Here is a 13,835-nt window from a genome sequence, read left to right as displayed (position 1 = left end):
GATTACTACATTTTTCTTGTCTGAATTATGGAAACCCAATTCATAGACGCATGTGTCATATTATAATTACTTGATATTTAATTACATGTATTGGAAAATGGGGACATGATGGCCTAGCAGTTAAGATGCTGGGCTATCAAGACCCAAGCATCACATAATGGGGTGAGCTTCAATTACTCGGTCCAGCTCCTGTCAACCTCCAAGTTTGAAAGCATGCAAATATAGTAGAAAGGATACCACTTTGGTGGGAAAGTAACAGCATTCCATGCACCTCAACATATAGTCCCGCTGGCCACATGACCATGAAAGCATTTCCTCTGCTTGCAATAAAATACATTATGCCACCAGACTCCACATTTTGGTTTAGATAACTTAGAACTACACAGACTTCAATCTGACCTAAGCATAGTACATAAAATTATCTACCACAATGTCCTACCTGTCAATGACTACTTCAGCTTCAACCACAACAATACATGAGCAAATAATAGATACAAACTCAAAGTAAACGGCTCTAAATTTGATTGCAGAAAATACGACTTCAGTAACAGAGTGGTCAATGCCTAAAATGCACTACCTGACTCTGTAGTTTCTTCCCCAAACCCCCAAAACTTTAAGGTAAAACTGTCTACTGTTGACCTCACCCCATTCCTAAGAGGTCTGTAAGGGGCGTGCATAAGTGCACCCGCGTGCCTACCGTCCCTGTCCTAATATTCCATTTTTCTTATTCTTTTCATGTATCCAAATTATGTTTATACTTTTACCTGTTATTTTATATATGATTGAGAAATAAAACAAAACAAAACAAAACAAAACAAAACAATGCTGGCTCCCTTGGCTCTGCCTCCTAGAGTCGGATACGAATGGGCAGGGGAAACCTTTATATTTATCTTTACCAATGGAAGTATGAGTGAAAAATGTGGCAAAGCATGGAAGGAATCCATTCTTACCTGAATCCATTTGTCAGGAATTGCCATGGCCATCCGGTAATCAAATCCACATCCTCCTTCAATTACTGGACAACAAAGTGCTGGCATTCCAGACACATCCTGGAACAATTATACAAAGTTAGTTGACAAGTAATGAAATATCATAAAATAAGAATATCTGGAATTGAAAATAAGGAAAGAAATCCGCCAGAAGAATTACTATTCAGTCATAAATAATGAAAATATTTTCAATCTAATTCAATATTAAAGAATCACAATACATTAATCTGCAATTCCTATGGCATAAACATTATGAAAGCAAGTTTTTTCTCACACTGCAAAATACTGTGAACATTAGTCAGTATATGATATGTATTTGAAATACAAACTAATGAAAATGCTAATGAAGGACAACAGTTTGATGGCTATTCAAACTGTCTTTTCACCTGCTAATAATTAATTGCATAATTAATTAATTTACTTCATAATTAATATACTTCTGTACAACAGAAGTAGATTTGGAAGGGTCTAGGACAACTCGTCCTAGCTAACTTACCCAGCATCTTGCCCTGGTTGACTCACCCCAGGACTATTCACCACGAGACAATTCAATGCAGGATTAACTCAAGATAGGGACAAATAAATTGTGTCGGGCCTTGTCTTGCTTTAGGTTTGAAGCTTCTCAAGGCTGAGATGAGCTGCAATCTGTCTCTCTCTTGAGTTACCAGCATTGAATTATCTGTCCCATGGCAAGTTGGCTACAGCATGTTGGCCGCAGAAAATTGACCAGAGCGAGTTGACCCATTCTAGATTTGGAATATTATTAATACTTTTACTTATCTTTTTTCACTGTATAGAAAACTGTATCAGATCTCTTTTGTTGGAAAGTATCCAGAATAGTTTTAAAAAGTTATATAAGTTATGATTCAAATCTTTGTGGAATAGTATTATAACCAATCTGTCCTAGACTATATGTGTGCATTTTCTTTAGAATTCATTTCACTTGCATGTAAGATCAAATTCACACTAGCCACTTGTAATTTAGAATAATATCAATAGTTCTTCCCTCTCAATTTATTTCTGCCACAAGCAAGTGGATCAATTCCACATTTTGTACAGAGGCTCCCACTAGAAAATAAAGTTGAAGTAATTTTCAGTTTAACTAGAATAAATTGAAGGAACATCTTGTTTACAAAAAAGTATATGAGAAAATGCAAAAAGATTATAAGATAGGAATCCTGATCACTTTATTATGGCTTATGGATGATGGACTCATTTTATTTGAAAAGAACCTCAAAATCAATAAAACAATTTTAAGTTTAATACATTCCATAGTTGCTGCATTTCACCAGTTTTTGTTTAAAATGCACTGTAATTACTTCTTCAGGACCAAGACCAGTACAATTTAAATGTTAAACAGTTAAAAATGCTAAACACTAAGAGATAAAAAAGTATAAAGATTTCTAGAAGTACTTGTTTACTTGTAATAACAGCAATTCTAGCAATATCTTCTAAATGTAATTCTGGCAAATATATTGTTATTTATATAATTCATGGACAAAGAATTAAACTTACCAAACAATAGTCATAATGAATTAGAAATAGGAGGAACATTAGGTCCTCATAAAGGTTGTTGTTACAAAGATACATAAAAATTTAGCTGCTTTGGCAGTAGAGTGAGTTTCCAAAGTCATAAATACATTATAGAAGAGTTAAGTCATGAGAAAGTTCATTGTTAAAAGAATTATAATTCTAATTATCTCTATGAAAATTCTGTCATTCAACTCATGGTGGTCCCAAAGGTCCTTTTTCAAAAAGCAACTGGATTTTGTTTTTCCTTGAAGACATTTCACTTTTTATCCAAGAAGCTTCTTTAGTTCTGTCAGAAACTGAAAAAGCACTTTTGGGACAATTGTAATGATCATATTATAGTTAGGCTGCATCTTAGAAATACTTGCTGATGTATGTCTAAACTCAGTAGGATTTTTTTTTGTTTTTGTTTACATTTATATCCCGCCCTTCTCCGAAGACTCAGGGCGGCTTACACTGTGTAAGGCAATAGTCTCATTCTATTTGTATATTTACAAAGTCAACTTATTGCCCCCCCAACAATCTGGGTCCTCATTTTACCTACCTTATAAAGGATGGAAGGCTGAGTCAACCTTGGACCTGGTGGGACTAGAACCTGCAGTAATTGCAGGCAGCTGTGTTTTAATAACAGGCTTCTTACAGCCTGAGCCACACCGCGGCCACACCCACGGATTTGTCTTGGAATACACTTGGACAGGAATATACTTTACAACATATATTTAATTCTACAACTAGTAAAATGTTTAACAAATCTTGCATCATGCTTAAGCATTAATAAACTGAAATATAATATAACTGTAACTGAGTAATGATTTGTTCAAAACAGTTTTCAGATAAATAAGTCAAAGAAATTGTGTTAATGTAATCTAAGATTTACCTCTGCTATAGTTACACATTCTGGATGCAAAGTATGTATCATGTAGTTTGCCATCATTAGGTAGGCCACTGCATCTTCATCAACATGCATACCAAAATATTCATTGTAATCTCCACTAAAGCCTTCACCTAATATGATAAATAATAAGTGTCAAGTGCCATAAGTGCAAGTTATAGGATTTACTGTAGGTTTTCAGATGAAACACTTAATTACTTGAATTGTGGCATGGTCACTGATATACAAATTAAACTTACGAATTCCATGATGGTGATATAGCATAGATGATATACCATCAAATCGAAACCCATCAAAGGCATACTCTTCTATCCACCATCTTAAATTGGAGAGAAGAAATCTCAGAACTTCCCAGCTGAAATATAAATAACATATCCCAAGTATTAATGTATAACATAAATCTACTCCTAGTGTTTCTATATTCACAATTTTATCAAGTTTTTGATAAAAGAATAAGACCATAAGACTAATTTTTATTGTTTACTACATTTATAAATACTTTTTTTGTCTGATATGGTTCAGAAAATACATGCATGATTCTCCCCCATTTATGACCTGCAATGGAAAAAGACTGAATTGGTTATAAAAAAGACCCTTGGTAAATGAAGTTAATATAATTAAGGGAAAGGGAATCATTTATACACACACGTTTGGAAGCCGTACGGGTCTGGATGGGGAGAAACAGGCTCAAGCTCAATCCCTCCAAGACGGAGTGGCTGTGGATGCCGGCATCCCGGTACAGTCAGCTGAGTCCGCGGCTGACTGTCGGGAGCAAGTCATTGGCCCCGATGGAGAGGGTGCGTAATTTGGGCGTTCTCCTGGATGCACGGCTGTCTTTTGAAGATCATTTGACGGCCGTCTCCAGGAGAGCTTTCCACCAGGTTCGCCTGGTGCACCAGTTGCGCCCCTTTCTAGACCGGGATGCCCTGTGCACAGTCACTCACGCCCTTGTGACGTCTCGTCTGGACTACTGCAATGCTCTCTACATGGGGCTCCCCCTGAAGGGCATCCGGAGGCTGCAGTTGGTCCAGAATGCAGCTGCGCGGGTGATAGAGGGAGCCCCTCGTGGCTCCCGAGTGACACCTATCCTGCGCAGGCTGCACTGGCTACCTGTGGCCTTCCGGGTGCGCTTCAAGGTGTTGGTGAACGTCTTTAAAGCGCTCCATGGCATAGGGCCGGGTTACTTACGGGACCGCCTGCTGCTACCAAATACCTCTCACCGACCCGTGCGCTCTCACAGAGAGGGACTCCTCAGGGTGCCGTCGGCGCGACAATGTCGTCTGGCGACACCCAGGGGACGGGCCTTCTCTGTGGGGGCCCCCGCCCTCTGGAACGAGCTCCCCCCAGGACTTCGTCAACTTCCGGACCTCCGAACCTTTCGCCGCGAGCTCAAAACTTACTTATTTATCTGCGCTGGACTGGGTTAGTTTTTTAAGTTATGGGTTTTTAAATGGGTTTTACTTCCAAATTTTAATTATGGCCAATTTAAATAAGTTTTTTATTAGTATTTTAATTGTATGTATTGTGCATTTTACTTGGCTGTGAACCGCCCTGAGTCCTTCGGGAGAAGGGCGGTATACAAATTTAAATAATAAATAAATAAATAAATAAAATAAATAAATAAATATACACGTACATGTAATTTTCTTTTTGGTGTTAAAAATATTCTCTCTCACACACACACAGAATAAAGAAGGTAAAAAAAATATGGTAGTTCAGAACTTCCAACTTCATGAGATCTTTTTTTTTTCTTGTGAGAATTTGGAAGGTTTGTTTTTAACCGTAGTCCCATAAACTACTTTTCTTGCCCTGCACGTGCAGCGGAGAACAGAGCTGGAAAGCAGGTTAGTGAAGAGATGTGGCTGCCCTAGGGGTGGGGGTGAGGTTTTGGCATGGATGGCCTTGTTGAAGGGCTTTCAGGTAAACTGGTGCAGGGCACATGGGGCAGCTCTGCACCCACTTCCTTGCTTTGTCCTCCACTCCCCCCACTGCCTCACTTCATTCTTCTTTGCAACATGCAGCCTCTCACAGTAACGAGAATTGCAGGCACAATTGCTTCCCAGAATCTTCCAGAATTGCCTGCAATTCTCGTTACTGTGAGGGGCTGCATATTGCTTCTGAAAGGGGGAGGCTTAGTCCCCTTACCCGGTTCCCCTCTGCTGTTTCTCTTTCTTTTTTTCTCTCTCTCTGTCTCTCTCACACAGAGAAAGAAATTTGATTGCTTGAACTGCCACACATTTTTTGCCCAGCTCGCTTCCCCTGCCTCATACCAATACATGGTGAGTGGGTTGCTCCTTTTGACTGTGAAAGAAGCAGCCTGGCAGCCAGGCGAGGCACGTCACTCGCTCTTTTTGGCCACAAAAGAAGCGGCCCAGCGGCCAGGCGACATGCATGGGGGAAAAATTAGGAAACCCCTCGAAAAGACGGCTTAGCCGTTTTTTCGGGGGTCAAAAGAAAATAAGGCCCTGTTGTATTTTCGAAGAAGCACAGAATAAGATGCACCTCCCCAAAAATGGAAATGTTGGTGTGTCTTATAGAGCGAATAATGCAGTGGGGGGAGGGGATTGATGCCCCGTCACTGCTCCCCCTGTTCAATGCTGGAGCCTTTGCTGTCAAGTGGCTGATCGGTGGTTGGATCGGCCTCCCAGAATACCGCCAATCTACTGTCCTAGGCAGCAGGGATCACCGTTGCTGATCGCTGCCATTGAATGGTGATGGTAGAGATAGGTGGTGGTGGCAATCACCACTGCCTAGAACAACTGATTGGCAGTATTCTGGGAGGCCAATTCAATTACCAATCAGCTGCTCGGCAGCAAAGGCTCCAGTGTTCCCCAGCAGCTCAGTTCAGTTGACCAATGGTGGGCACAATGGAGCAGAGCCCTGACAAGCCACGTGCTGGGGCTGCGATAACGGCTGAAGCTGACTAGGCCATTTGCTGCAAGGATGCTAGCCACATGAATACTGGATAGATGCTGGGAGGCAGAGGCATATTTTTTTTTTCTTGTTTTCCTCCTCTAAAGTTAATGTGCGTCTTATGGTCTGGTGCATCTTATAGTGCGAAAAATACAGTATTATTCAAGAAACCATATTCTCTGTCTTAAGGTCAAACTTTATGACACCAAACCAAGTCCAGGAAGTACTATGCTATTTTAGTACCTGGCTTGACATAGAAAATACAGAGTCCAAGAATGATCTCTAGGAAAATAAATATGTTGAAAAATAAAAATGGAATTCTTTTCTAGAATGCACAAGAAAAGCCAGAAGTATTAGTACTATTATCTTTTTTAAAATTTCTTCCATCTGTACAGATTCACAAAATCCCATTTTGATATATGTGCATAATATAGTTTTTTTCTTTAAACATAATAGCTCTTTTTAGAAAACGGATCTGGAAACCATAATTGGTACATGGGTAGCAGAAGAGTAACAAACACATTATTTTAAATGCATGGTTGTATGCTTGAATAAACCACTCAGACAAGTTTCCCACTAGCCGACAGTTAAAATTTCAGTTCTCTAATATTATACCATGAATATGTGGAATTGTATTTCCATAGGCAGACAGTTGTTGGACCCTATATTCAAAGTCTATGTGGACAAATTTGTATGCGTAATATCAGTATAATGGATTCCAGAGATTCAGAGACTTAGGTAACATATTTTTTTAAGATATCACACAACAATTGTATCAGAAGTCTGAACATTCTCCCAAGGGCTCCACAGCATTTTTATCAAGAAGAAATATGGTGACATTTACAAATTAATATTAAAATACTGAGAAAAATGGTTTTAAATGCCGGGACAATCCTTACGTATTTTGTATTACCAAGAATACTTGATATCAGGAGGATATCAGCATAAATTTCCAAAAGAGGAGTAAATATAGTATTCCACCTGGGACAGATCCACTCTAGAGTTATGATTTTGAATTTGGAAGTGACAAGTAACATTTTTACAGGTGAAATAATGCATCAATGGTAAGTGATTTTATCTGAAAAAACTCCAACAAGAATTTGATAGAATCTGCCTTTCCAATTTATGACTACTGGTTCTTAAAATGGTATATAATCCTGGTTTCCAGTAATAATTGTGAATGTATATATTTATTAGTGCAATAACTGAACCCTTACCATGCTAGCAAGTAATTCTAACATTCCACTTATGGTTTTTTTATGATTATTGTGTATTGTTCCTTTTGTTTTTTCTATTGTTTCAAAAGCAATAAAATTATACACACACACACATATACATACATACAACAGAGAGAGAGAGAGAAAAAGAGAGAGATCTGACTTAGCAGTCTAGTTGATGACTTTGGATAGTCAGTTTCTCTTAGTCCTAGGAAATAAGCAATGGCAAATATCTGCTGAACATATTGAAACCTATATGGACTTGTCCGCATAGTTACCAGTAATAATGGCTGACCTACAAGAAAAAATAAAACAACCCCTTAAAGAAACCAAGCCAAACCAAACTACATTATGGGGCAAATTATTTAGCATTATATTTTCCATTTCAATCATAATCTAATTAAGGAAGAATGTATATATTTCTAATTTTACAATATAGAATGTTAAAGACAAGAAAGGAAATGGAGGTTTTTTTGCTTCAAAAAGTGAACGTTGTAAAAAGGGATGAAGAAAAAACAGCATAGAACAGAACAAGAAATGTAATATAGTTTAGCCTTCTGTACTAACCAATAAAACTATCTTTTGGTGTTCATACCATGAGATTAATATATAGTATAGACAATGAAGCCATGAAGGTCACTAGCCATGTTATATTATGTACAACTCTTTAGGTAACATCCAACCTTTATAGGATTCAATTTAAAATACTCCTAATTTTGGCTACTGCTCATCTTCCACCTAATTCCGACCATGATTATAAAGTTATTCCATATATTTTTAGTTGCTAATTTCCCTTACTTTATGTCATTATTATTCCCTTACTTGTCCTATTTTATAAAATTGAAATTGATCTGATCACCTGAATCTCTAGACTGCTGAAAGTCTGAGTATCTGGCACTTTTTCACAAATCATTTGATCTTACATGCATCAGTAGGAATTATCAGTGGGAGTTGTCACATTGCTTATTCTTGGTCCTGGAATAAAGCATTTCATGAGCCAAGTCTCCAGCTTGTATTCGTACACCTATTGAATATGCTTACAAGCTCAATCATTGGGCAATATGCTATATTCTATTACGTTAGTTGTCATGACCTTTCATTGGGAGAAATAGTGTATTAGGATAACAATTTTTAAACCTTAATGGGCTAATTTATAGAATGTGTCCAAAATCTGAGACCTACGGCACCCAAGAATTTCTTTTGAAGAAGTTGTGCATCCTTCAGCACTAATGACTGTTGCTGGGCTGCTACTGTAGCCATGTGAACATTCTATGACAATTTTTTAGCCAGTCCTTCACTATTTCCCCATTCAGCAGCAGCTACTTACATCTCTGATGATCAAGAAAGGGAAGAAAGGAACATGAAGGAAGGAACCCTCCCCATGCACCCTTCCAGGTCCATGCCATACTCCTCATGCTTCCTTATCTATGCTATCTCCCATGAATCTTCCTCAAACTGCACTACTGCCAGCATATCTTCCGCAATTTTTGCATCATATGTTGCATACCAGATGCATCATCCCTGACTCACATCAATCCCTGGCATATCTTCCATAACCTGTGCAGGACTTCTGTGCACCCACAGAGAAGGGTGGATGTTCCTTCTTACATGCCTTCCCTAGCATATGTAGTTTCTCTTGCATATTCCCACATACCAGGGGTGAAATGATCCCGGTTCGGACCAAATCAGCCAATCCGGTAGCAATAGTGGCGGGTGGTAACAAAAATCCCTGCTTCCCCCCCCACCCATGCCCACCCAATTGCCCAGTTGCCTGCTTGCCGCTTCTTTCCAGCTAACTCAACTTTTCCGCCCGAATGGTAGGGTTGAAAAAAATTAAAAGTTTTAAAAAAAGGCTCTTATGATCATGCGGCTCAGCTGTGATTGTCAAAGCCTTTTTTTTTTTACTTTTAAAAGCATTTTTACAACCTATTTGGCTGAATAGGTTGTAAAAAAATGCTTTTAAAAGTAAAAAAAAGGCTCTGATGATCACGTGGCTCAGCTATAATTGTCAGAGCCTTTTTTCAACCATTTTACACATTTGGTGTGTGGTGCACACTGTGCATACGTGCACACAGTGCACGTTTGGCATGCAGCACGCATGCGCAGCCAGAAAACGGGTAGTAAACCGGTTCAGATTTCACCACTGCCACATACCCTCCCCCACCCCATCTTCTTTGCCTGCTGGGAAGTGACTATGTCCCTCTATAGCACATCTTAGGTAATCTCAAGCATTCCCAGGTACCATTCCCAACCCGTGTCCCATTCCTGTGCACCATTCCCAAATGGTCCAGCAGCTCTCATATACCATGCAACCCTGTGCATTCTTTTTGTACCATGTAACCTCCTGCATGTCCTACTTTATTCATGCAGCATTTTTTGAACATCCATGTCACCCGCATACAAACTTGGTCTGTGCTGCCACTGTGCCTTCCTTGACCCAGACAGCACCTTTTGTCCACTTCTGGATACTCTTCCTGACTTATGCTACTCACACATGCACTCTCCCTGATACATGGGGGCATTTCTGCCATACATCCACACATTCTTCAATAGCTATATGACACCTCCAGTACACCTACATACCATTCTTGACCTGCACCCCCTCTAACTTCCTCTTTCACCCCCACTTAGCAGTAGCCATTTACTTTGTAACTACAATCTGGCTTTCTCATTAGCCCAGCTTCTACTTATAAACTTCTCAGAAGCAAATTAAATGAGAGAGCAGTCTGGTAGGAATGGGAGGGAGGGAAGGAGGGAGGGAGGGAGGGAGGGAGGGAGGGAGGAAGGAAGGAAGGAAGGAAGGAAGGAAGGAAGGAAGGAAAACATTTCTTATTTTCCCTACCATCTTCTCATAAGGAAAATCAATTAGGGAAGCCTGCAGGAAATCTGAAGTTTCTCTCACTCCCACTGCTTTTCGCCCACCCATAGATATTTTGTAGGTTTAAGTAAGGAAATAACATTGAAACAATGATGCAATGTAATAAAAGTTGCTTAATGATCTCTAAAATAGTACTAACCTCATATTTACCATTTCACTCTCCAACCTGCAATTTTGTATTTGGATTGTATTTGAAATTCCTCTCTGATAATAACATTAATACATGCTGGGATTTTCTTTTCTGCTTTCCTATTTTTTAGTTTAAAAAATTATGAACAAATTGAAGAAGTCAATGATTTTACCTTCTGTTTCTCTCACCACATTTTCAGCAACTTAAAAAAAACCTTCCATCTTCTTGGATATATAATTCACAGTTGAGGAAGAAACGACTAAACAATTGCCAGTTTTAGATGTGCTTATCAACAGACGAGAAGGTGGAAGCCCAGAAACCAAAGTCTATTGTAAGGCTACCAACCCTCCATGCACTCTTAGCTTCAACAGTAACTATTCATTGTCTCATGAAAAGAGTTGGATCAGAATACTATATAGCAGGTGGAGAACACAATGTAGTATCCAGCATGCAAAACAACTGGAGAGGAGGTTGTTTTGAAAGGAAGAAAGGAAGAAAAAAGGTACAAGACTAACTATATGGCACAATGTCTCATATATTAAAAACAAAAACATTTCAAAAGCAGTATAAGACAACTTTGCAAGTGGACATCACCCACTGCCCAGAAGCTATCAAATGAGGACAAATCATGCACTGCAAATATTGTTTAGAGGTAAGAGAAACTTCAAATGTAAGTTATCAAGTTTCCCTGTATGGATTGCCCCTATGACCATGTAGGACAAATCTGGAGGAAGCTATCCACCAGTTTGCAAGAACACGAGTGAGAGGTTAGATGGAGAGACCCAAACACATTGATAGCCTCACACTGCAATGAATAAGAACATGTATTCAATTTTGCAGCTACTATGATTGTTGGCCAAGCACAAACAAAAATAGCCAGAGAAATGATTGAAGCCTGGGAAAAAGGTGCCTTGGCAGTCTGATTTACAGCCAGCCTACTAGGTACTTATTGAATTATTGAGTCTGTCATTTGCACCTCTATAACTGTCTGGTTCGGTTCTGCAACCCAACAAGAAAAACACAGACTTCAGAGGATAGTTAGAACTGCAGAAAAAATAATTGCTACCAACCTGCCTTCCATTGAGGACCTGTATACTGCACGAATCAAGAAGAGGGCCGTGAAAATATTTACAGACTCCTCGCATCGAGGACATAAACTGTTTCAACTCCTACCCTCAAAACGACGCTATAGAGCACTGCACACCAGAACAACTAGACACAAGAACAGTTTTTTCCCGAAGGCCATCACTCTGCTAAACAAATAATTCCATCAACACTGTCAAACTATTTACTGAATCTGCACTACTATTAATCTTCTCATATTTCCCATCACCAATCTCTTTCCATTTATGACTGTATGACTATAACTTGTTGCTGGCAATCCTTATGATTTATATTGATATATTGACCATCACTTGTGTTGTAAATGTTGTACCTTGAAGAACGTATCTTTTTTTTTTATGTACACTGAGAGCATATGAACCAAGACAAATTCCTTATGTGTCCAATCACACTTGGCCAATAAAAAATTCTATTCTATTCTATTCTACTTAGGAGTTGAGTGTGCAATGGCAAAAGGAAACAACAATATATGACTTCGTAGCCAGCCATCAACACCCTAACAACTAAAAGTTATACACAATCAGGCACCATATAAATACAACACATGGAACATTCCAGTGCACATATCCTGGAAATAGAGAGAGAGAAAGACAAGTTCTCTGAGGATGGCTCCAGCATGAACTGAAAGTTTGGAAAAATAAAACTTTGGCTATGATGACTGATTCAGATTGGATCCTGCAACATTATCCTGGGACATATGTATTTACCTTCATCTAAAAATTGGTCTAGATCGGTTTGTTAAAAGATTCCTTTCTTTCATATATTTTGAGTGACCATTTAATGAGTTTTAAAGTATACCAATAAAAATGCACGAAAACTAACAATTACTTTTAGTGTCCTTCATAAATATCCCAGTACATCACTTAATTACCATACAATCTTGTCTCCCCCCCCCCCCGCAGCATAGTTACATTTTAAAGATTTTGCACACAGCTGTGTTTGAATGTAGATAATAAAGGAAACAGACTTCTTCAAGGGAAATTATATGTTATTTGAAAATTTTCTAACTAAAGTGGCATCTGTGATTTAAAGTCTCCTATTATACCATACCAATTTAAACTTAAAAGCAAGGAGAAAAAAAAGAATTTTATCCATCAAGAATGTTTATTAAAAATTAAAGTTATTCTTCTGTAGCATATCTTATTTGCATATATTATAAACCTTATGTTCAGGGTTTGGATATGAGGGAATATTGAAAATTTAATATGCTACATTTCCAGAAATACTGTTCTTTCTTTATATAAACTCACAAATATTATATATTATTATTACTGTTACTGGAATGATGGAATAAAAGTAATATTACATTTATTTTTTTATTTTACTTCTTTTATATAAGCATATAATTTACACAGCAGTAGAAATATGTATCTAAATTTCTAAAATATTACTTATCCAGCAAATCTGTCATTCTAAGGCTGAGTATAAGGGACTGACCAAAGGCATCAGTTGGCTTCATGCCTAAGGTGGAATTAGAAATCATGGTCTCCCAGTTTCTAACCTGATGCCTTAAACCACTACACCAAAGAGGCTTTATGGTTACATACATAGATATATATATATACACACATATATAAAAGAATTAACTTACATATGAAAGAAGAAAAATGGCAATGATTTTCCATACCGAAAGATGAAAAATACTTACCTACCTCTCCAAAAAAAAAAAAAGAATTGGCCGATCTTAACGGGCAAAAGGAAAAGGAAAGAAAACTAGCATGGAGAAAAATGGAGTGGAATATTATGAAAGGCAACTAAAACAATAACGAAACCATTCTATATTGCATTCGTTTGTCCAATTTACACATATAAAATTCTATTTGATAGCTGATTCCAACAATTTTCCATAAATATTATTCAATGATACAGATAAGATTTTTTGGGAAAAAGAAGTTCATATGTTCCATTGGTTTGTCAAACTATCAGAGTAATTTTGCAAAGTACCGTATTTTTCAGAGTATAAGACGCACTGGAGTATAAGACGCACTTTAGTTCTTGGGGAGGAAAATAGGAAAAAAAAATTCTGCCTATCAGGTATTCATCTGGCTAGCATCCTTAGCCCTAGCCTTAGTTCGCTGGTTTTGAGCGTGCACTCAAGAGCCCCTGGTGGGGCTTATAAATAGCTTCAAAAGCACAACTGATCGTTGGAGGGAGCTCCAGTGAA

General features: G+C 38.2%; 1 protein-coding gene across 3 annotated transcripts in view; it reads right to left on the bottom strand.

Moving 5' to 3' along the window:
- The window catches only part of GBE1 (1,4-alpha-glucan branching enzyme 1), a 131,109-nt gene that overhangs the window by 47,189 nt on the left and 70,085 nt on the right, over positions 1–13,835 (bottom strand). For all 3 annotated transcript variants that reach the window (XM_058185134.1, XM_058185135.1, XM_058185136.1), the window contains exons 8-10: positions 3,651–3,766; positions 3,397–3,524; positions 951–1,049 (exon numbers count right to left, since the gene is read on the bottom strand). In XM_058185134.1, the coding sequence (XP_058041117.1) occupies positions 951–1,049; positions 3,397–3,524; positions 3,651–3,766 (343 nt within the window). The remainder of the gene's footprint in view (positions 1–950; positions 1,050–3,396; positions 3,525–3,650; positions 3,767–13,835) is intronic.

The sequence above is a fragment of the Ahaetulla prasina genome, chromosome 5 (genome assembly GCF_028640845.1).
Source record: "Ahaetulla prasina isolate Xishuangbanna chromosome 5, ASM2864084v1, whole genome shotgun sequence".
NCBI classification, from domain to species: domain Eukaryota; kingdom Metazoa; phylum Chordata; class Lepidosauria; order Squamata; family Colubridae; genus Ahaetulla; species Ahaetulla prasina.
The sequence above is the reverse complement of the archived record's forward strand: the minus strand, read 5'-3'. Positions and strand labels throughout refer to the sequence as shown.